Source organism: Mya arenaria, chromosome 3 (assembly GCF_026914265.1).
Source record: "Mya arenaria isolate MELC-2E11 chromosome 3, ASM2691426v1".
In the NCBI taxonomy this organism is placed as follows: Eukaryota; Metazoa; Mollusca; class Bivalvia; order Myida; family Myidae; genus Mya; species Mya arenaria.
Window position 1 is genome coordinate 40,061,192 of NC_069124.1, and position 23,473 is coordinate 40,084,664.

General features: G+C 37.6%; 1 protein-coding gene across 1 annotated transcript; it reads right to left on the reverse strand.

Annotated features, from left to right (window-relative positions):
- Nucleotides 1-3,293: 3,293 nt before the first annotated feature.
- Nucleotides 3,294-22,072, reverse strand: LOC128226015 (uncharacterized). The gene is made up of 2 exons (XM_052935915.1): nucleotides 21,985-22,072; nucleotides 3,294-5,179 (listed from the first exon to the last, which is right to left on the reverse strand). Exons 1-2 carry the CDS (start codon nucleotides 22,070-22,072, stop codon nucleotides 3,294-3,296), a joined length of 1,974 nt encoding a protein of 657 aa, XP_052791875.1.
- Nucleotides 22,073-23,473: the final 1,401 nt, after the last annotated feature.

Genomic DNA, 23,473 nt, shown 5'->3' on the forward strand with positions numbered 1-23,473 from the left:
ATTAACAGAGGTTGTGTACAAATACACGGTTTTTTGTTGTTGTTGTTGTTGTTTGTTTGTTTTTATGTTGTTGTTTTTTGTGTGTTTTTTGGGGGGGTCACTTATAGAAGGCTTCAATTAGGCCTTTAACGTTTAAGGTTTAAGGGATATAGTAAACGCGGCCATGTAATTCAATGGGTAAAAGACCAAAAAGCATGTATTGGCTTTCTTCAGGGAACACAAATTACTGATAATATCGACGAGTTAATTCAAAAGGAATTCATTGAGTGGACTCTTAAAATAATTATGGTAAATCGAATAGTAAGGATTGTTCAATATTAATGAAAAATGAACTTCAAATTAATATTTTAAATAACGTAAGCTATATACAAGGCAGATATATTTAACTCAATTTAGACATATTTGATAAAACATACACTTTAGTAAACTCTTATGCTCTAAATGGTAAAAAAAAACACTTTCATACCAATTTATATTTCAGGGATTAAGATTATTGGAGGTAACTATTATGACACATTAACCATTAGCGATCAGAAAAGCAAGTCACAAAAGTCTGAGATAATAAATACTGGTAACAAGAGCCGTCGTAAGACTACGCCCCATTGACTTAGAATACAATAACGATGTAATAATACCAAGTTTGGTCTCTTTATGTCAAACCTAACTAAAATTATTCGATACATAAGGTGAATTTGATGTTGCCCTCCCACCAGCCCGCCCAAACAATGACGCAAGTCATTCAAAAAAGTTGATTTAACATTATGAAAATGTGGTTAAGAATATACAAATATGCCTTTCAAAGGAAATTAAAAAAAAAATCATGGGCCATAATTTGTATTGAGGCTTAAAACAGAGTTATGTTTCTTGTTGTAAGATGGTCGTTAATAATTTTGAATTTTATTAAGTGCATTTAATGAACGGTATAGAAGTTTTTTTTATTAAAATCCCAACTTGCCCTTAACTTTTACTTGCCTAAAACTTTAACCTAAGTCAATCAGGGGCCATAACTTGTATTAAGGATATGGAGTTAGGTAACCTCATTCGGTGATGGTCCTGACCAATTGTGTGAAGTATTAAGTCAATTGCATGAAGGGTATAGAAGTTATTAAACAATATCCTAACCTGCACTAAAACTTTAACCTAAGTTCCATAGTCAATCAGGGGGCATAATTTGTATAAAAGATAATATGGAGTTATCTAACCTCATTATGTGATGGCTCTGAACATCTGTGTGAAGTATTAATTCAATTGAATGAATGGTATTAGAGTTTTAAGTGAAAATCCCAACTTGCCCTAAAACTTTAACCTGCCCTAAAACTTTAACCTAAGTCAAGCAGGGGCCATAACTTGTATTTAGGATAATATGGAGTTATGTAACTACATTGTGTGATGGTCCTGAACAACTGTGTAAAGTATTAAGTCAATTGAACAAAGGATATAGAAGTTATTAATAAATATTCCAACTTGCCCTAAAACTTTAACCTAAGTTCCATAGTCAATCAGGGGCCATAATCTATGTAAAGAATAATATGGAGTTATCTAACCTCATCATGTGATGGCCCTGAACAACTGCGTTAAGTATTAAGTCAATTGAATGTATAGTATTGGACTTATAAGTGAAAATCCCAACTTGCCCTAAAACTTTAACCGGACGTCGACGCCGACGCCGACGCCGACGCTGGGGCGAGTAGTATAGCCAACCTATTCTTCGAATAGTCGAGCTAAAAACTTATCAATTCTTTTTAAGACACATATAAAGTGTGACATTTGAAAATAACTTATAATAATACAGAGAAACAACAATTTACTTGGAGGCGTAAAAACAATATTAAGAGAAGTAGACGAGACTTCTGACAATTGAACATAAATTTGTGCACAAATACAGTCAAAGGTTGATTTCAAATCCATTCACTTGACTCCTCGTATAATTGCAAATCTAAAGGTAGAAATGAACCAGAAACAGTTTATTATATGATGTTATTTTTATCACCTCATAGTTGTTGGTAATTACGATATTGTGATTCTTTGTAAAATTACCAGTGCAAACAATGGTTGTTCGGTATAATAAAATAAATACCGTTAGGGAGGGTGAAAACATAATTATTTTGTTAACCCTCGATACTTTGATGTCAATTTCGGCTAACGTCTCCGTTGACATTAACGTTCATGGGTTAACATTATAAACTATAAACCTTTATGACATCTGATATGTATATTATAATTTTTGTTATATAAATCAAATAAAAAAAAATGTGTTGCAATGTTATTTAAATGAAAAACATTTGTTATATTATGACTAAAATGTATGAAATAAAATTATCCATATTTCACTATGAATTTATTTATTCATCAGTTAATCTCAATTATTTGTTATTTTATGAAGGGCCTTCCAAAGTCCAAAAGGAGGTGGGAACACCAAAAATTAAAACGTTTCAAAAGTTTAAAATGTTTTATTAAGTTTTCAGAAACAATCTGTTTAGGGGAAAAAAATTCATCCTTTGCAACACGTTATGGGATAATAAGGGGTTGACCAATTTTTACGAAAGAATATTTTATTGGATTTTGGACCAAAAACATTGCATTTTTGGGGAAAAGTCTTTCAATAATATAACTTTTTGGTGTGAAAATGCTCGAGAATACAGATTTAACGATGTCTTGTGAGTTATTGATGTTATCTTAGTAAATGAGAAGGATGTTCAATAAAATATTGTTTCAAATTTAATTTATATTTTGGTAAGAAAAGCGCATATATTTTTCTTTAAATAGCTGCAATCACCTTAAAGCCTCGAAACATTGTTGGTTTGGCAGTACTTATTATTTTACAAAAAAAATATTCATTTAAAAACGAAAACATTTCCGGAAAAATGCAAATGTTTTTTATAATAATTCTGATTCAATAGTATTTTCTAAAAAAACTCAACCTCTAATAACAGCTACACATGATATTTGTAATATGCTTGCTAATTATTGAACATTTAAAAGAAGTTCCATACGGGCATTTCATCTTCGCCCGTGTGCAAGATAAGAATTTCTAGATGGTTAAATTAATGGATCTACTTATCTGAGGTGGGAGAAAAGGTGGTCAATAGGTCAATATCGAACATGAAGATCTTAAATCTCATAACATTATTATTACCACATTTCTATCAACAACTGCAAATATTCTGAAATGTCTCAGATTCAATTATTTGCTGGGTGAACTATTGCAACTGGAATTGTTTTTAGCTATAATGGACAATAACACGCATATTCTTTTATTACTACGCCAAGATTAGTAAGGTTGATCGTAGTTACTACAGTTTCCTGTCCATGCCTAAAACGTGGAAAGCGTGATCGTGTAGGTTCATGATATTATGGCTGTCATTAAACTTGACGCCCTCGTCGATGACTACGAGTTCAACAATAGCAACAAAAGGCACTTGCAGGCTGGGCAAGCATTCGTAGTACTCCGAAGTGCAGTTATCCGCCGCTTGCAGGCTGGGCAAGCATTCGTAGTACTCCGAAGTGCAGTTATCCGCCGCTTGCAGGCTGGGCAAGCATTCGCAGTACTCCGAAGTGCAGTTATCCGCCGCTTGCAGGCTGGGCAAGCATTCGCAGTACTCCGAAGTGCAGTTATCCGCCGCTTGCAGGCTGGGCAAGCATTCGCAGTACTCCGAAGTGCAGTTATCCGCCGCTTGCAGGCTGGGCAAGCATTCGCAGTACTCCGAAGTGCAGTTATCCGCCGCTTGCAGGCTGGGCAAGCATTCGCAGTACTCCGAAGTGCAGTTATCCGCCGCTTGCAGGCTGGGCAAGCATTCGCAGTACTCCGAAGTGCAGTTATCCGCCGCTTGCAGGCTGGGCAAGCATTCGCAGTACTCCGAAGTGCAGTTATCCGCCGCTTGCAGGCTGGGCAAGCATTCGCAGTACTCCGAAGTGCAGTTATCCGCCGCTTGCAGGCTGGGCAAGCATTCGCAGTACTCCGAAGTGCAGTTATCCGCCGCTTGCAGGCTGGGCAAGCATTCGCAGTACTCCGAAGTGCAGTTATCCGCCGCTTGCAGGCTGGGCAAGCATTCGCAGTACTCCGAAGTGCAGTTATCCGCCGCTTGCAGGCTGGGCAAGCATTCGCAGTACTCCGAAGTGCAGTTATCCGCCGCTTGCAGGCTGGGCAAGCATTCGCAGTACTCCGAAGTGCAGTTATCCGCCGCTTGCAGGCTGGGCAAGCATTCGCAGTACTCCGAAGTGCAGTTATCCGCCGCTTGCAGGCTGGGCAAGCATTCGCAGTACTCCGAAGTGCAGTTATCCGCCGCTTGCAGGCTGGGCAAGCATTCGCAGTACTCCGAAGTGCAGTTATCCGCCGCTTGCAGGCTGGGCAAGCATTCGCAGTACTCCGAAGTGCAGTTATCCGCCGCTTGCAGGCTGGGCAAGCATTCGCAGTACTCCGAAGTGCAGTTATCCGCCACTTGCAGGCTGGGCAAGCATTCGCAGTACTCCGAAGTGCAGTTATCCGCCACTTGCAGGCTGGGCAAGCATTCGCAGTACTCCGAAGTGCAGTTATCCGCCACTTGCAGGCTGGGCAAGCATTCGCAGTACTCCGAAGTGCAGTTATCCGCCACTTGCAGGCTGGGCAAGCATTCGCAGTACTCCGAAGTGCAGTTATCCGCCACTTGCAGGCTGGGCAAGCATTCGCAGTACTCCGAAGTGCAGTTATCCGCCACTTGCAGGCTGGGCAAGCATTCGCAGTACTCCGAAGTGCAGTTATCCGCCACTTGCAGGCTGGGCAAGCATTCGCAGTACTCCGAAGTGCAGTTATCCGCCACTTGCAGGCTGGGCAAGCATTCGCAGTACTCCGAAGTGCAGTTATCCGCCACTTGCAGTCTGGGCAAGCATTCGCAGTACTCCGAAGTGCAGTTATCCGCCACTTGCAGTCTGGGCAAGCATTCGCAGTACTCCGAAGTGCAGTTATCCGCCACTTGCAGTCTGGGCAAGCATTCGCAGTACTCCGAAGTGCAGTTATCCGCCACTTGCAGGCTGGGCAAGCATTCGCAGTACTCCGAAGTGCAGTTATCCGCCACTTGCAGGCTGGGCAAGCATTCGCAGTACTCCCAAGTGCAGTTATCCGCCACTTGCAGGCTGGGCAAGCATTCGTAGTACTCCGAAGTGCAGTTATCCGCCAAGTTGTTTGCGTAAATGCAATCATTTTCTGGAAGCAAAACATAAAACAAGCTTGATTGTGTTATTTTGTCGGTGTGGCTGTATCAAGCTTGAACCAAACAAACATAGCAAACATGATATAAGATTTACTACGTAGATCCAGCATGCCTTCATGTTTGTATTTGAGTAACCAATAACGATGCAAGCTAAACGAGCTATAAGTTTGACAATTGAGGTGAATGTATAATAATGAAATACTCTTACAGTAGTGTGTCACCATGATAAATGCTACCATATGGATGAAACTAATTGTCTCAATTTAAAGAGATTAGAAGCAAGTACATCAATGTTTAACCGCTTCCTGGAAAGAAACGACACCAAAAGGGCTCGCCAATTTCAGAACTTATACAAGAAATAGATGAAGTAAATGTCATGCTAAAATTACTTAATGCACCATCAATATTATAAAAAAGGCGTAGTAATGAATGTTTTAATTTCTATTAACGTCTGTTTGATATCCCCTACTTATAAGATAATTTTGTGCAACTTTCAAGTGAGATACATTTCTTTAGAATCGGTAAAACCCGCATACTTTGTTCTCATATTCACTGTTATTGGTAATAAACCCACGTTCCAATGTAGCCATGTGACATTTATATACCTCTGGGATATTCATTTGAATGCACTATTATCTATATTGATTCTAAATAAAATTCCGTTTTCAAGACATAAGAAATGCTCATATGCTTTTTGTTGCATTGATTTTGTGAAGTTAAATATTAAATCCAACTATCTTCACAGGTACAGTTATTTTTTATTTAGAATAACTATCTAAAACACTACCAGTGGCATCATCGAAGAACAACATAGTTTTCAACAGCAACATTTATGCATTCTGATGATACCGGCGAAAATAAGGAGTAAAGAATAAAGACTAAGCACCAGCCGCAAATACAACAAACCACCATTAGCAAATAAAAGGGATCTCTGATTTAAGCGAATGCCGCAATATAGTTACTAGTTCAAAAGTCATAAAGAATACAAATTGATTGTAAACGATTGCAGGTTAATATTTCAATATTTAAGATTCAAACTATATATTGAGATAACTTGGAACATGAATGTTGACATGTTTTTAGTGTCTTGTTATAGAGAAAATGCAAAACATATGTACAACGAGCGTGGAATATTAAATAAAATAAATGGTTATATCGAAGCCCATTAAATGACGCTTTCGTATCATTTATCTACATCAAACTATTTAAACAAATATTAGAAAGGTCATAGCAAAAGTTGTATTTAATATATAAGGTCGTAATGAAACATAGCTGAAGAGCGGATCCCTACCAAAGGCAGTCAATCCTCGCAACCGCAACCAGTAGTTTCCAACGGGCTTATCAGTTTATCGTTCCTCTCACTGGGGAACGATCCAACACAGCTTATCGTTCCTCTCACTGGCGAACGATCCAACTTTTCTGTGTTTTTCCAACGCATTTCAATCCGAGGGTATTATTCTCATCGTATGGTTGACAGTGGACACTAGGAGCAACATAAAGCAGTGAGTTGAATGAGCATTTGGATTTCAAATAACTGTGAATTTCACGATCAGTAGTTGTTGTTGTTTTAGTTTAAATAAATAACATAATTGAGTTTTTCTTTAAGTTGGTGAATGCATTTGAAAACAGGGTTATGTTATTTCTTTCAATTGAAAAAAATCCTTAAAGTTATGAATTTAAATTATTATTATATTTTTAAAGCTGCACTCTCACGGATTGGACGTTTTGACATCTTTTTTATTTTTGGTCCTGGAACGAGCCATTTTTTGCGAAAATCCGTGGAAATCAGTTAAATAAGACTGCCGACAAAAAATAGATCGCAGATTTATAAATTTAAGTTCAAAAATTGAAGTTTTTATGCATTTTTCTTAAACCGTTAGTAACGGTTTTAGCCATAAAACATTAATTTTCTAACGGAAATATGAACATGTATAATTTTTTCGTCAATAATCTTATATCACTGCAGATATTAACGCAAAAATTTGCTCTTTCCAGGGCAAAAAATAAAAAAAGCTGTAAAAATGGTAAATCTGTGAGAGTGCAGCTTTAAGATGCTTGCAGTGCACTATCCAAATAAACATATTTATTCGGAAACATATGTTTATTAAAATATATCAACACATACCAAAGTGACACGTTGTTGAATAACATTATCCAACTTTATGCCATATGAGCCTTAGTGACTGGCTCGGCAATCAAACCGTTACGATATCTGTTATGCAATCATCATTACATTGGAATCTGTTTAATCAATAAATGTTCGCTTAACCGTCTTTGAACACAAAAGCTCCTGTTGCTAAACCGATAAACGATATCTCAACTTCTCCCATGTCCCAAAAACAAGAGCCACTGAGGCTAAAGCGGTTAACGATATCTCAAAATTTAAGATGTTTTAAAATAAGAGTCCTGGGACGTCGTGGGACTAAATCTGTTACCGCTAACTCAAAATGTCACATGCACTCAAACCAGAGCTACTCGGGCTAAACCGGTTAACGATATCTCAACATAGCTCATGTTCTAAACCAAGAGTTACTCGGGCTAAACCGGTTAACGATATCTCAACATAGCTCATGTTCTAAACCAAGAGTTACTCGGGCTAAACCGGTTAACGATATCTCAACATAGCTCATGTTCTAAACCAAGAGTTACTCGGGCTAAACCGGTTAACGATATCTCAACATAGCTCATGTTCTAAACCAAGAGTTACTCGGGCTAAACCGGTTAACGATATCTCAACATAGCTCATGTTCTAAACCAAGAGTTACTCGGGCTAAACCGGTTAACAATATTTAAACACGTCACATACCCCTAAACAAGCGCTACTGGGGGAACCAAGGCTGACGATAACTCAGCATCTCATATATGCCTTAACAACAGATATTGGTGCCAAACAGGCTCACGATATTTCATCATGTCACATGTCCCAAAACAAGATCTTGCCTGAGGGTAAACAGGGCTGACGAGATATTAACCTCTTACATATACCAAAACAAGAGTAACTATGGAATAATATATTTAAGAAACCTTAACCTTCAATATGTCACAAAACAAGAGCCCCTAGAGATTAAAATTATTAACAAGATCGCATCCTCTCAAAAAGATACTGGTGTTAAACAGGTTAACGATATCTCCAAATCCCGCATGTACCTATTATGAATGTTTCATCGAATTCAAAAAGTATTATCCTGCCTGCATTTTGTCAGTAATGTCTGGTAAAATTTATACACAATATCACTGTGAAATTCTTCATGTCTGTTAATAGAATTATACCTTAAGCAACTTTTTAAAGTCTGGGAACAAAGGACAAACGTGAAAATAATCTTCTAAATTCTAATCAGCGGCGTAGCTACACCACTTTTGATGTGCAGGCACCATACACTTTTGGGTCAGGCGGCATCCACGCTCGTCTTTTTTTATATTTGTAGACTACTAACGGTGCGTCTTGACGTTTATCTTGAGGGATAATTAACATAACAGTTCACAAAAGGTCTTTTACGGGTAGTTTTTCGTTCTTTCTTAACATGCCCGGCCTTTAAGCCTAGCGGAAGCTACGCTACTACTAACGAAATGGTGATGAAAACGTGATAACCAAGTGTTATGAAATAAATTCTTTAAGTTCTTTAAAGGAGAAATGATTAATCACCTGAAAAAGTTGTATAAAGCAAGTATTGATTATGGGAATCTAATGTTTTAAAGTAAAGATAATGTACTTTGCAACTACTGTCTGGAAAAACATAGGTAGAAATTAAAATAAATGTTGTTAAGTCGCAGATGTTGTGAAAGTATTAGTTTCACATAAATTTGTATTTACGAGAGAATGTGCCTGTGTTTGTTTTTTAATCTCTTAGAACTTAATTTCTCGATTGCAATTTCTCCCACCTCAGATAAGTAGATCCAATAATTTAACCATGCTAGATATTCTTATCTTGCCCACGGGCGAAGATAAAATGCCCGTATGGAACTCCTTTTTAACGGTCACCACATTATAATAACCTTCCTTGTTGAAGACTGTCGTCAGTAGCATCAAGGAAATCTTGTCTTATGGTAATATTTAGAACGCTTATTAATTATTTCTCGCTTCAAATGTCATCATAAAACACTTTTCACGCAGCATTCAAGAAATAATGCTTCATTTTCCTTAGAACTATTTAAAAAGACCGACTTGACTATTAACATTAACTGGATCACTGCGCGCGTATCCATGACAACCACGTGCTATCGCATATCCATACGCAATTATTTTCACTAAGCACAAAAGAGTTCCACCAAAAAATACATTTTTAATTAATTTTGTTTAACTGAGGTGGGAAAAAGCAGTTTCATCCCGACCCTCGCGCAGGGTGTTTTGCGGAAACTCGGTAAACCTCGTTTCCGCAAAACACCCTACGCTCGGGTCAGAATGAACCTTTCTTACACTCTCGGCCATGGAAGATACTTATAATCTTTCCATATTCATTTTACATTATTTCTTAAGATCTTAATAAAGATTCTGTTGTTTACATTACAAAGAAAATGAAAAATAATGTTATACCACTAGCTACTCATATTTGACGTCCTTTATTGCAAAATTAAGAGGAAATTGAAGAGAACTTGACACTTATTGACGTAGGAATTATTGCAATGAAGATTGGTGAATGTTGTCTATGGGTATCTCGATTTCTAGGCGAGTGTGTTTATTTTTATCTTAAATTGTTCGAAATACAGGTGTGTTAAATCCGCGTAGCGAATGTCACACCATATCCGCCAAGATTGGTATGACATTATCTTTAGATTAATGTTATTCTTACCTCAACTGTGATGAGAATATTAATAACAGATCAAATGAATATGAGGCTACGAAAACAGTAAAATAAAGAAAACTGAAAGGTTTAGACATTTAAAGCCATGTGTTTTTGGAAACTGTTTGAAAAGATTAAACCTGATACAAATAGCAATATTTTGATCGATGATTTCTACAATCATGTTTTCATTGCAAATTTATATACCTTCAGCTGAAAACCAGGAAGAAGCCTTTATTTGCAAGTATCATGATTTTGAAAATATTAATTTTAGGCACGAGGAACTAGATATCCTTATAAATCTGAGGAAATCACTCCAGAATGGTAAAGTGTTTAAACTAAGATAATGAAACTTTAAAGTAATGACCAATTGCTCAAAGAGAAAATTTTCCAGGCAGTTGGTATTCTGTCGTCTCATCAAGATGATTTATTTAATGCTATTCTTAATACGGGATCCTTTCCCTTGAAGAGGTATAAATGCATAACTGTTCCTATATACAAACTTCACGAACATACCGAAGTATCAAATAAAAGAGTGTTGAGTAAAAGAACTTGAACTCTGGGCTGTTAAATGGGGTTTAAGCTTTAATGCAAAGAAATGTAATTTCATGAGCACAAAAAACAAGAATCCACATTTTAACAACCTTTGCGACCATATTCTTAAACAAGTCACAGAAAAACTGAAACTAACAAGCCTCCAGGAACGCCGGACCGGAACACGTCTGAATTTCCTCTACAAGGCGACCGAGGGTCTGGTGCCAGCACTACCATCAGCAGTGTATCTTCAACCAGCAAAGAAAAAAAGGCACACTAAAGCTAAAACTTTTAGTGATTGTGTAACATCATACAAAACCAAGTTATAGACAACTCTAGAGGTTTTCAAATAAGACAATATAAATCTGAGCAAATAAAAAATCATTTTTTGTGAAAACGCTAAGATAGTTGAACCAGCTGAAAGAATGTGTGGTCAACGCAAAAACAGTTAAGGGCTTTACGGCTGCCCTCCAATTTTACTAGTGCCGTCCCCCGTGTGCAAAGCCTGAAAGGGTCCTACACCGTATACAGATACAGATACAGAGTACAACTTCCGGTGTAAACAAACCTGATTTTTCTCCCATATCACAAATTATGTAAATACACTATCTAACAACTTCCTCCCGATGCAGATCTAAAGCAGCTAATATGAAATGGATAAAGGAGTAAAATCTAACCCCAAATCTAAGCCAAATACTGTCTCAGAAAGCTTTGACAGACACACAATAAGAAACAGATCACAAAAGAGAAAAGTTACCTCGCCTGGTATTGAATGTACATGTATAGCTAAAATATCAAATCATTCTTCTGGCCCAGATATCGAAAGTGCGAATATTAAGTGCATAAATTGGGTTAACACTAGTCCTAACCCTGACATTACAATTGATATGTCTAATGCAAATGAAAATATCTTCACAATGGCAAATATGAGCCCTAATACAACCCCTGTCAATGTCAGACATGCATCTGCATATCTTACGCCTCATCAACAGCAGCAACAACATCAGTATATTTACACTCCTCTTCAATTGACAGTCTACATGCAATCGCCCATACACATCGGGTCTCAGATTCCAACTCAGGGCCCCACCCACCCCCAACAGTCCATGCTGTCTGACGGGGATATACAGCGAATAAGTGACTTGTCTCCGGGTGTCATTAAGAGATGGTTTAAAAGCTATGGTGAACTCTGCTGACCATGAAAAAGTACGGCTCCTTAAAGAAAATAGTCTATGTCAAAGGCTCAGTTCAATCGCTAAGGGATGCTGCTAATCAATACAGCAGAAGAAACAAAACTATTATCAAAGAGTACGTAATGCACCTATAGAAGTTTTGCCCCAACAGGTAAGGGTCGGAGCATGGTGTGTGTGACTGGAACTCATAGGATATATAGACAACCTGATGATTGCGTAAAAACGTCTAGGCATACAGAAGGTTCAGGGATGGCGTTCTCAACCCCATTGTGGTGTATCGTCCGATGAATAAATATCAAGTCAACTCATCACCAAAAGACTCCTCTCCAACTGCACTAACCTAAATTTCGCCGTGTTTACGAAAAACGCTGACTTGTGCATGATGCTGTTCTCATTTAAGATATTTTTTACTTATCTCTATTAGCAAACACTAGCGTTGGTAACTAGTTCAATGGCGATAATTATACATACAAACAACAGTTAATAACACTGAAAACGCATTTTATCTTTACCCCAAAAGTTATAAATCAAACTTAAAGTGCATTTATGTGTAATGCCATACCAAATTACTTTTTCGGTTAGCTTTATTCCGACATATGAAAATCTTTGAAAGCGTTAATAAAATAAAAACGTCAAAAACATGAACCCTTTTGATGTAAAAAATACAGATACTTTACATTTCGATATCAATATCAATTATATTAATGAAGAAAATAATATTCAATTTAGTTTTTCGACCACCCGTTTCAAAACTATTCCGTCCTTGGACTCTTAACGGAATTCCGATATGGCAATTCCAGTTATGACAAATGGGTTAAAATTCTTGCCTTGCAATTTGTTTACGGTAAACATTAATTCTCTAACCATAGAAATTCGTGATTGAGCCAAACCAAATATGCATTGTCTGTGTTATACAAAGCTAAATGGTATTTAGATTTTAAGAGTCTTTATATTGAAGAACTAGAACCAAACCTCCTAGCGTTAGTTCACGTGGTTTAAGTATAGGATAGACACCCCGTGGACGTGTCTATGACATATATACGTCATAAATACGCCCACTCGTTGTCTATCCTATACTTATATTTCGTCAATTCATCCGTATGTATTATAAAACCACGCCCACTCTAATCCAACCAATCGGCATTCGCTATTTCATTGCTCCATTTCTCATATACACGTTGTATCATCAGAAAGATATATACAACTCCTAAAACATGATTTCCTTGAAGCAAAATAAATCACATTTAATGAACAGTTAAGCATGGAATTGTATTCATAGGCCAAAAAAAAAATCTGTAATTTATCAGGCACCTGTTTTTAAAACTCCGTCCAAGGTCTTATAATAGTCATTTCACGACAAAACTATTATTTAAGAGTACGTAATGCACCTATATAAGTTTTGCCACACAAGGTAAGGTTCGGGTATATATGTCATAGATATGTACACTCGCTGTCTATCTATACGTGAAGGCCCATTGATAAAAAATATATGTAGGTCGATTTGATGTAATTTTGAACCTCGCTTTAAAAGCGTGCACACTTGTTGACACATTAAAGGCAGTACTCAGTCGCATTGAATTATTTGCAATTTTCGGTAAAAATAACATTCGGTAGTGTCGTATTGTCCTATCCTGCGGCACTATTGACATAAAAAAGGTTGTTTTATTAAATATTTCGCGTTGTTAACGTATATCGTTTATGCTTCACAAATGACATGCAAAAATCGTGTGCAGTTTTTTCCTTGTATCTGATTTTCAACTATTTCAAGAGTCTAAGACTCCTTTAATAATTACATTGATATTTGATCAGAAAAGTAGCATTCATTTGGTTTTGTTATTTATTAAGTCGCGTCCGTTAACAATCCGAAAACATGGAATATACTCTAAGAAGCTGTTAACATTAATTTGTTTCTATAAAGTTTTTCAAATGTTACTTGTAGTTGTACTATAATGTTCGCATTCGCGTTACACATTTTATATCTACGAATATACTTAATAAAATTTACCCAATCCCTAACTATTTAAGGGAACTTTCAACTTCAAAGTTCTAGTTATGTTACACAAGTACTTTCCTCATACATCTGTTTTCCCTCTTTCTCTTGCTATCCTTATTTGCCCGTGGTACAGGTCAAGTTGTGTAGATATCCCTCACTCAGAGGGCTGTTTGGTCCCGGTATAACATGATTTTAAATGTCTGAAATAGGCACATATTGAATGAGGGTCGGTTTGTTCTGTTATTATCAAGCTCAAACAAAAGGTACTAAACATTTAACTCATTTTGAATTAATTTTTTGGTTGTCTATGCTTTTACTTCTTTCCGATGATGTTCATGAAAATCCCGGTCCGATATCATCTCTGTCGACCTCCTCTTCCAAAGCTTTCAGTGCGGTTCATGGCAGTTTAAATATAATGCATTACAATGTGCAGATTTTTATGGCAAAAAAAGACATTTTGTATGCTGACCTATTGCTTAACTTCGATATCTTAGCCTTTACTGAAACATGGCTCACGCCTAACGTTGAATCTTCTGAGTTGCATCTTCCTGCCTTTCATACACCTTTTAGAAGAGACAGATCTACTGACCCACATGAAGGTGGCATTGTCTTTATCAAATATGACATATTTGTATAAGAGCGACATGATCTTGAAGTTAATGATGTAAAATGTCTTTGGCTCGAAATACGCATTAAAACTACGTTAAACGTCTTCTTTTGGGTTCTTTTAACAGACCTCCCATGATCTTGAATCCATTACCAACTCAATATCACTGGCGGTTGATACTGGTATTAAAGACATAGTCATTACAGGAGATTTTAATCTTGATGTGAACAAATCATTATCAGGGCGAAAGATTGAGTCCGTATGTCAACAGTTCAGTCTCTCACAAGTCATCCGTGACGCTACTCATTTTACTAAAAACCCTCTCGACTAAATCTCTTCTCGACTTCTTAGTTTCATCATCAGATATTGTTCTACAATGAGGTGTAGGGGGACCATTTTTGGATCAGTTGCCAAGCTCGTTATTACTGCCCTATTTATTGCATATTTAAATTTAACAAATCGGTCGGATCAACATTTAAACGGAAAGTCTAGAAATTTTCACAAGGGGACTATGTCGAACTTCGATCGCTTGTGTCATCTTTTGACTGGAGTTCATTTTTCCACACAAATTTCAAAATGTACGCTAATAATTTCACTAATCAACTTATGACATTTTGTAAAATATGTATACCGTCAAAGTTTATTCGCACTCAGGACTTCCCCTGATTTCATAATGAAATTCGAAAGTTAATCCGTCAAATACAAAGAGCATATAGAAGAGCCAGACTCTCGAACTATGAACACCAGTGGCGGTCTTATAGGATGATACGTCATCATGCCAACCATATTATAAGAACTGCCAAGCAAACACATTATGAAAACCTTGCTTCGATACTACGGGATAATACCCTCTCCTCAACAGACTTTTGGAAAATCATTACAAACTTTACTAGTCCTACGCCGCTATCACCACACATTCTCCCTTTTTTCCACAACGTATTTACAAGGCAAATCTTCTGAACAACTTTTTCCAATCACAGACCCTTCTTACTATACCTAACATACCTCTTCCCACTGTCTCTGATGCCCTTTCCGTGCAGGATGTTTTGTTGTTCTTATATATGACGGAACCTGTGTAACAACAAAATGATGCTCGATGGTACCTTTTCATTCAATAGCATTATCTACTGAATCTACTCGTATAGCACCCTCTTACCGTCTCCGTGACCTTGTGGTCCAGGTGTCTGCCTACGGAGTGGGGGGTCGTGGGTTCAATCCCGGGCCGCGTCATACCGAAAGACGTTAAAAGTTGGTACAAGTAGCTCCCTTGCCTGGCGCTCGGCTTTTAAAGGGTAATGCTTGGAAAAGTAGTGTACTCAGTACTGGTTCAACCCATGAAAGGTATATCCCGTGTATTGGTGCTTTACACCTAGCACGTAAAAGAACCAAGAGGTTTCGCGAAGAGCTAGGGTATCGCAACTGGATCTCTTGTATCTCACTCTGTTTTTTTTCAAGTATTCCAAAGTCGGGATTTGACTGCGAATTGCTGTCACTTCTATCTCATGTCATTTATGGCATTTAAACATAATTTAAGTCGTGATGGCGTCACGGCAGGGTCAAGCCATAATGCAGCCAATGGGCGCGGGCAGACCTTGATAAATTCAAATAAACAAAACAAATAGCACCCTTTTCTGCAGCACTTTTGGAGGATACAAACTGGCAGATTATCAATCGGGATATATTTTGGTACGGCTTTTGAAGCTTTGTACTGAAGTACCAAGTCAGGCGTAACGGGGCTGGGTTAGAAAATTATATTTCACTTTCACAGGCAGCGGTCTCTTGCCAGGAACTTCTTTAATGCGGATGTAATCCAGGAATGATGTGCCTTTTTGCCACATAAAGAGGACTAAGTTAACCATTTATTATAAAACTAAAAAATAGAATTCTAATATTTCATCAAAAACGGTGATGATGTTGTTGTTGTTGATGATGATGATGATGATGATGATGATGATGATAATGATGATGATGATGATGATGATGATGATGATGATGATGATGATGATGATTGTGATTGTGATGATGATGAGATGATGATGATGATGATGATGATGATGATGATGATGATGATGATGATGATGAAGATGATTATGATGATGACGGTTGTGAGGATGATGATGGTGGTGGTGGTTGTGATTGTGGTGATGATTATGGTGGTTGTGATGATGTTGTTGATTATGATGATGATTAAGATTAGGGCCTAGCAATTATTACTGTCATTTCGAAAAAATACGGGAAAAGTAGGCAGGCAAATTGGGTCAAATTTAAGGTAATATTTTAAAGTTGAGCCAAAATTGAAAGTTGAAAATAAATTATAACTCCCCTTAGAGTGTTCCCATCTGCATTTTCTTGGTTACAAATGATTAGTGCATAATAACAAAATCAATGAAAGAAAGGCGTCTATGATGGCCCTATATCAGTCATCGGAGTCCTCTTGTTCAAGTGCCCAAAACTAATGTTGTGTTGAATTTTTTGGAAACAATATAATCTTCAAAAGTTTCCTTTCGTTGCCCTGGTAACCAGAGATATACGCTGATGACCTAGATGTGTATAAATTTCACAATCACACAATTACCAGTGGTTCTTGACAAGGAAATAATTCTTAGCTCATCTGTGCACAAAGAGCACATGTGGATATGTAAGGATTGTTGGATTTCTGTTGTTTGTCCGTCGTTTACAAATGACTTTCTAGAAACTTCTGAAATGACGTTGAAAGTGCGCATTGTCAAGGGTACGTGCCCGTCAGTCTGACAATAAGGCGAAAATATATGATACGTCATACGACGATTCAATTTTCTGATTGTCCCAAATTACGGTGTTGTGCGTTGTCGTAACATATATTCCCACCTTTAGTCGGACCAAACGTCATTTCAAACGTTTTCGCAGAAAGATCAATTGGTTAAGTTCATATTTAAACCGATCTTACTAAATCTTTGTCAGAATTTACGTCTCTAAAAGTCTAGGTCAAAGCTTGGTTAAGTGGACACAAAAAAACTATGTCCGATCTTGATTAAACTTTATTAACCACTATTGTACTATATGTGTTTCAATTGTTTTTTATGCGGCGAAAGTGTGCCTTTTTGCCATCTAAGAAAGTCCTATTTATGCGTTGAAAATTGCCAACATTTAACTCAGGATTAATCAGTATCGTTCGATTTCTCTCATTTTCTGTTTTAGAGTTATCCGATTAGTGTTTTTAAACAACAAGTTACCTTGTGGGACTTTAATTTCAGAAAAAAAGTGTAGTTAACTTATTTGTTCAAGGCAGACATATAGGTTGGGAACGATTTTGATAAACGTTGATGAAATTGAGCAATTATTGCTCAATTATACTTACTTTTATGACCAAGCACCAAGCAGGAACTGGCGAATACTCATCTAACCGAATGTGTAAAGTCAAAGTATTTTTTCAATAAAGTTACTGTGTGTGTGTTCGTGTGTGCTTGCGTGCGTGCGTGCGTGCGTGCGTGCGTGCATTTCTTTTAAATCGAAAATATTTTAAAGGCAGTATACAAATATAATAATATATATATAAAGGCATTATTTTATAAGTGAAATAAACTGTAACAAACGCCAGCTCTTAAACATATCATTTTATTGAGTTGCAACTTTTTAAACAGAGACAATATCGTGGATGACATCGCAATATATAACATCAATGTACTACGTACTTATTGTAATAAAATTCAAAACAAAAAGTGGACATATGCGGCCGCAAAAAACGGAACTGCAAGGGTTCGCTTTAAGGCGCCAAGCAGTCCGTTAAAAATACAACCAGCCGAGATAAGGGCAGATAATTTGTATTTTTACCCCCCTTTGCTAAATATTTAAAGTTAAACTTAACGCAATGTTTGTACGCAATACACACCCTGCTGACACGCAATTAAAACGCAAAGCAAACTGTTTCCACAGCGTTTGAAGGTTAAACGCAAAAATTACTGGACACAACACGCAAGAACCTGCTGACACGCAATCAAAACGCAAAGCAAACTGTTTCCACAGCATTTAAAGGTTCAACGCACAAATTACTAGACACAACACGCAAGAACCTGCAGGGTTACGCAACAAAGGTGTTACCATAACACAAGAGCAACAACCTAAGGACTTGTATATTATATTGCGTTAAATTATCGTCTTAACATGTTTTTGCCCGTTTGTCTGTAACCACCAAATCACCGATGGGTATGGGGCTTAGCCCCGCCATCAAGTTTCAAGTTGGGAACAAACATAAGAAATATTGGATTTAACCAAAAAGATTATTGACTGATATAGTGATCATGTAGATTAAATGTTGCCCTACTCTCAGCTGGCTGAATTTTTCCGCCACAGAAACTTGGTTTCCCCCAAAAATTCGCCCGACATAATTAGCAGCTCAAGTTTTTAACTTATTTTTAAAATCGCGTCTCTGAGGTAATCGAGATAAAATTCGATTCCGACGTCATTTAAATGGACGCCGTCATTTCTAAAGAAATGATCTCCTGCCTTAATGTCGCAAGTAATCGCATCAGACGGACCCCCGGATGCAGCTATCAACTATTTATTCGCGTCCGTTTGTGTTCGATCGCTTTCGCATCGCTCGCACCCAACCACTTGCGGCGTTGAATTATATCTATCCATACTATGGTGGCGGCCGGGAAGGCGGTTCTAATGTAACAGAGCTCCTTATTTATGATGTTTTTGAGTCTAAAAATTGACTCTGACACGAGATCATTACCACCGAGGTGAATAAAAACAGCCCTTGGTGGACTTTGAAACAATACCTTAGTTTCGATGGCACGGCGCAGCCCGTGCCACCCAAGGCCCCTTACCCCGTACCATCCTAACTCGCATGAAGTGCGTAGGTTCACTTTCCCCGTGTCCCTCACCCGGACGCCACCCCAATATGGTAGGGAATCCCCAACTATCCAGATGTCTGAAAAGTGGTAAATAGCAGCCCTATGATAGACCTAGATGTTGTAGGCACATAAACTATATATTTTTCTTCGGTTTAAAAAATACTGTAAAATCCCGCATTCACTGGCTACGGTCTTATGTAGCGCTTGTAGCAATTCGAACGCCAGCGGCCCAGTTGCATAATTTGCTCATTTGACATACCCAATGAAGCCAAATCGGTAGCCCGGCGTATTCTAAAACTGTGCGTTCTGTAATGGCCTCTCGCATACGCAGTTTTTTGAATGCACTTAGAAAGAACACTTGCCACTTGCTGCCTGGTAACCGCCCTCCCGTTATTGTGGCAGAACAAAGGGCCCTTAGATAAAGCGCGTGTTTTACAATATTCACGCATCGCCAAAAACAGGGCAGATTGTTTTTTCCGCTTCTGCTGGGAGCTTTAATGTCAATGGAGTCGTTTTTTGACTTGTTTTGTGTGTTTTTAACGTGATTGAAATACTTTTCAAATTGATTTAGTCTGAACTTCTCGTACTGAAAACGAGACAATGCATCGCAAATTAAGTTACTTTTCCCGCTAACATGTTGTCCCTTTATCACTGCATTTAATCTGAGGCATTTTAGGGTTAGAAGTCTAACCAAGCGCATGACATTGGGGTTTTTAGACGAAAGTTTATTCATAATCTGAACCACCGCTGCATTATCGCAATTAAACTTTATTTTTTTGTTTGTGAACCTATCCTCCCAAATAAAAGAACGCAACTAATATAGGGAATAACTCGAGTAACGTGATGTCCCTAGTCAAACCTGAGTTATGCCAGAAGTCGGGCCATTTTGCACTGCACCATTCACCTTGAAAATATATTCCAAACCCTAAACCTACGCCTCCCGCACTGTCTGAGAAAAACTCTACATCCTCATTTGATATCCAAAAACTGTCGTGAAAGATAGAAACTCCGTCATGCGACCTAAAAAATTCGAGCCACATCAACAAATCGTTTTTTATATCTTTATTAACTCTTATGTGATGATACGGTTTTGTTAAACCGCATATTGAGTCAATTAGGCGCCGACAGAAAGGACTACCCATTGGTATAGCTCTGCAACAAAAATTTAACGAGCCAATTAAAGATTGCATAGCCTTTAATGTTGTTTTTTGCTTAGCCAAGACAACAGTTATCTTTTCGATGACCTGCTCTATTTTATCTCGCGGTATTTTAACAGTCATGTTATTAGAATTCAGCTCTAAGCCTAGAAAAACTAATATTTCGCTCGGTCCCGCCGTTTTTTCTTTCGCAATTGGTACTTTTATGTCCGCCATAGTATTTATAAAAATATGCATGATTGACGCACAAGCCTCTGCATTTTTGCCCCCCCCCCCCCCCCCCCCCTAAAAAATCATCCAAATAGTGCAGCAACTCGCCTGATGACATTTTTTTCTAACACAATATTCTAGTAACGTTGAAAAACTTTCAAAGGTGCTGCAACTTATAGAAGCGCCAAAATGTAATGCCTTATCAACGAAATATTGCTCTTTATGTTTAAAGCCTAACAGTTCGAAATCGACTTGCCTAATGGGAATTAGCCGAAAAGCATTTTTGATGTCCATTTTGAACAATTTGCAATGTTTTCCTAATCTTTGCAACAGCTTCGTCAAAACCAGTATATTGTACAGATGCTAAGTTTGGATCTATATAATCGTTTACCGACTCCCCTTCCGGGAAAGAAAGGTGGTGGATCATACGAAATTTATTCACATCCGGCGCATTTGGGTTACTGGTTTTCTTAGGCACTAGACCTAGTGTTGAGACAATTAAATTCTCAAAAGGGGGAAATGAAAGGGCCCGCAACCCGTTTTTCAGCAATTTCTGCATTTATTTTTTGTGATACAATATCTGGCCGAGCAAGAGCTGAACGAAGATTTTTTGAATTTCGCGCCACACGTGGCCCGGCATAATGTATTGGGAAACCTTCTTTAAATCCTTTAAGAATAATCTGTAACTTGTTAAAATCAAATCCTTCCGAATGCAATTGTAATTTATGTACATCTATTGGGGTGGGGGACAAATTCATAACGTCCAAATTATTTGGCTCATTGGCGGGCACCTCGAAAGAAGGGTCTCCCCCTGCCGCGAAAAACAATATGGCGGCCTCTGTTTGCGGCTGGTGAGCGTGTAACAGCAAATTGGTTCGACCCCCCGCCGCAGCTCGCTGCAGGGTGCTGACCGCCACAGCTTGAACATGTATGGCTAAAACGACAATTTGGCCACCTACAATTGCCACTGTTGTATTCGTGGCATGTGAATTTGCGGGTCGATGGAATTTGCCCAGTGTGACTGACGGGTTCACTGTTCTGTGTGCAGCGCCACCACAGATCTGTGTTTATTTGGGCCCAAGATGACGGATTCATTGGCCTTACTTGGAAATCTTGCGAGATACACTCCCGAAAAAATAATAAAGGCGTCAGTCCATTTTTCGATGTTACTGATTTTTTCCCTGCACTCACGTGGCTTTGACTCAATTTGCCCGGCGTCATTTAGCCGCAAAATGTTACTACTAGCATAGTCTTGCAATTCAATGGAACCCTTTAACAGAAGAGCCAAATTAATAAAACTTCCTTTTTGAATTTGTTCCCTCAATGGCTGTGGAACATGTGCAGCCAAGTCGTCATCACTAAGACGAACAACTGAAATTGTCAAAGTGGTCTCTGGACATTGACTTTGACCTGGTGAATCAGTGCCCTCACCACCCCCCGGAATAATTTTTGAGGCCAATATAATTTTCTCAAAATCAATCAGATTCTCACCCGCAGGTTTCTCTGGTACATCTTCCAAATTTCCCTCGACCAGGTCCTCTTCCACCTGATGTTTTCTTTTCCTTCGAGCCTTAGGCATCTCTGTGCAATTTTAACTTAAAATAATGTGAAGAAAACAATGAAAATACTTCGATTTAATACGATTTTATGTAGCTGTAAATTTTTGTATGCTATCCTACAGACGACGAAAACGGAAAGGAAGAGCTATGACAGACTGGTTAATAATTTCAGCCTTAAATCTTGATATCTGATTACATTCGATCCCAGAATCGAAAGCAGTCTATAAAAATTAATTGCACTTCCGGCTGTCAGAAAGTGTAAACAAACGACCACAATGCGTCAAAATTACAAAGTTGTGTATTACTGCGACTACATAAACAATTCTTACAGAACTTAAATAGAGCGGTTTATTTCCTAAAAATAAATGTCGTTATGCCTATAAAGTCATAACGAATATTATCCTTTGAATCAACATTCACGCACTTTAATTATATCGTAACTATCAACTACTGCATGTTTACCTGATTAATCACATATAATTACAGTATAACCTTACATATGCAGTCACAGTCAAATCAACTACGAATGATTTATTTGTAAAAATGAAAAGGGCCCGCACAATAACAACAACAACGACATGACAAGATGTATGAATGACTTTGTGCAATTAATTAATCATAGTCAAAGTACAACTAAATAATAAAAAAAAATGCGAATGAAAACCGCACAATTTTGGTTTTGGCCTATCAAACAAAAGGGAATTGTAAAATTATCAGCCTTTCAAGATTACATTTGATCGACGGAGCGGTATTTTTTAAAGCAGGAGCAAATATGCTGAAGATTTGTTTTAGATAATATATGTAATCAAGTTCAGATGTTAAATAGTGATTAATTCTAAAATTCATCCTTGAAGGGAATAAAAGCATTCTGAGATTCCGTTAAAAGGGCATCATTGACAATACCCAAAAGGTAGTTAAATTTAAATAAACAAATCAACGTTATTTTTTTATACATGTTGAATTTGAGTGAACTATAAACACCAACCATTAAATTTATCGTATATCATTTTGGACGTTTAGACCAAATATGACAGGATTCACAGGAGTGATGCTTTTTAAAACGATTCATACGAGTAAGGTATATGGCAAGGCATATTAAGCACATTAAAAGTCATTCATCCTGTGATTCTCCTGTGAATCTCTACAAATACCATTTCCGGTAAAAAAAATGGACTGCATTTTGCTTTTTCATAAAGCCATATTAATGCACTTTGTAGGGTTCTGTCTCATCCTGTCTGATCCTCTATTAACAAAAACTAATTCATAAGGTTTTGAAAGAGAACTGTCAATGCCAATAAAAACTTCAAATTGAACTCAATAGAAAAAAGTAGAAAAAATATTAAGTTATATAAACACAATTTGAAATTGGTACAAACTTGCAGGTGGGGCATTAACATTGGGCAAGGCATATCAGCGATCCG

Bases quoted from the DNA above. Each gene is read 5' to 3' on its own strand.
- LOC128226015 (XM_052935915.1), bottom strand. From the start codon at position 22,072: ATGCCTAAGGCTCGAAGGAAAAGAAAACATCAGGTGGAAGAGGACCTG. The intron at 5,180-21,984 runs GTGAGAATCTGA...TTTTGCTTCCAG, and splicing joins TGTACCAGAGAAACCTGCGG to AAAATGATTGCATTTACGCA.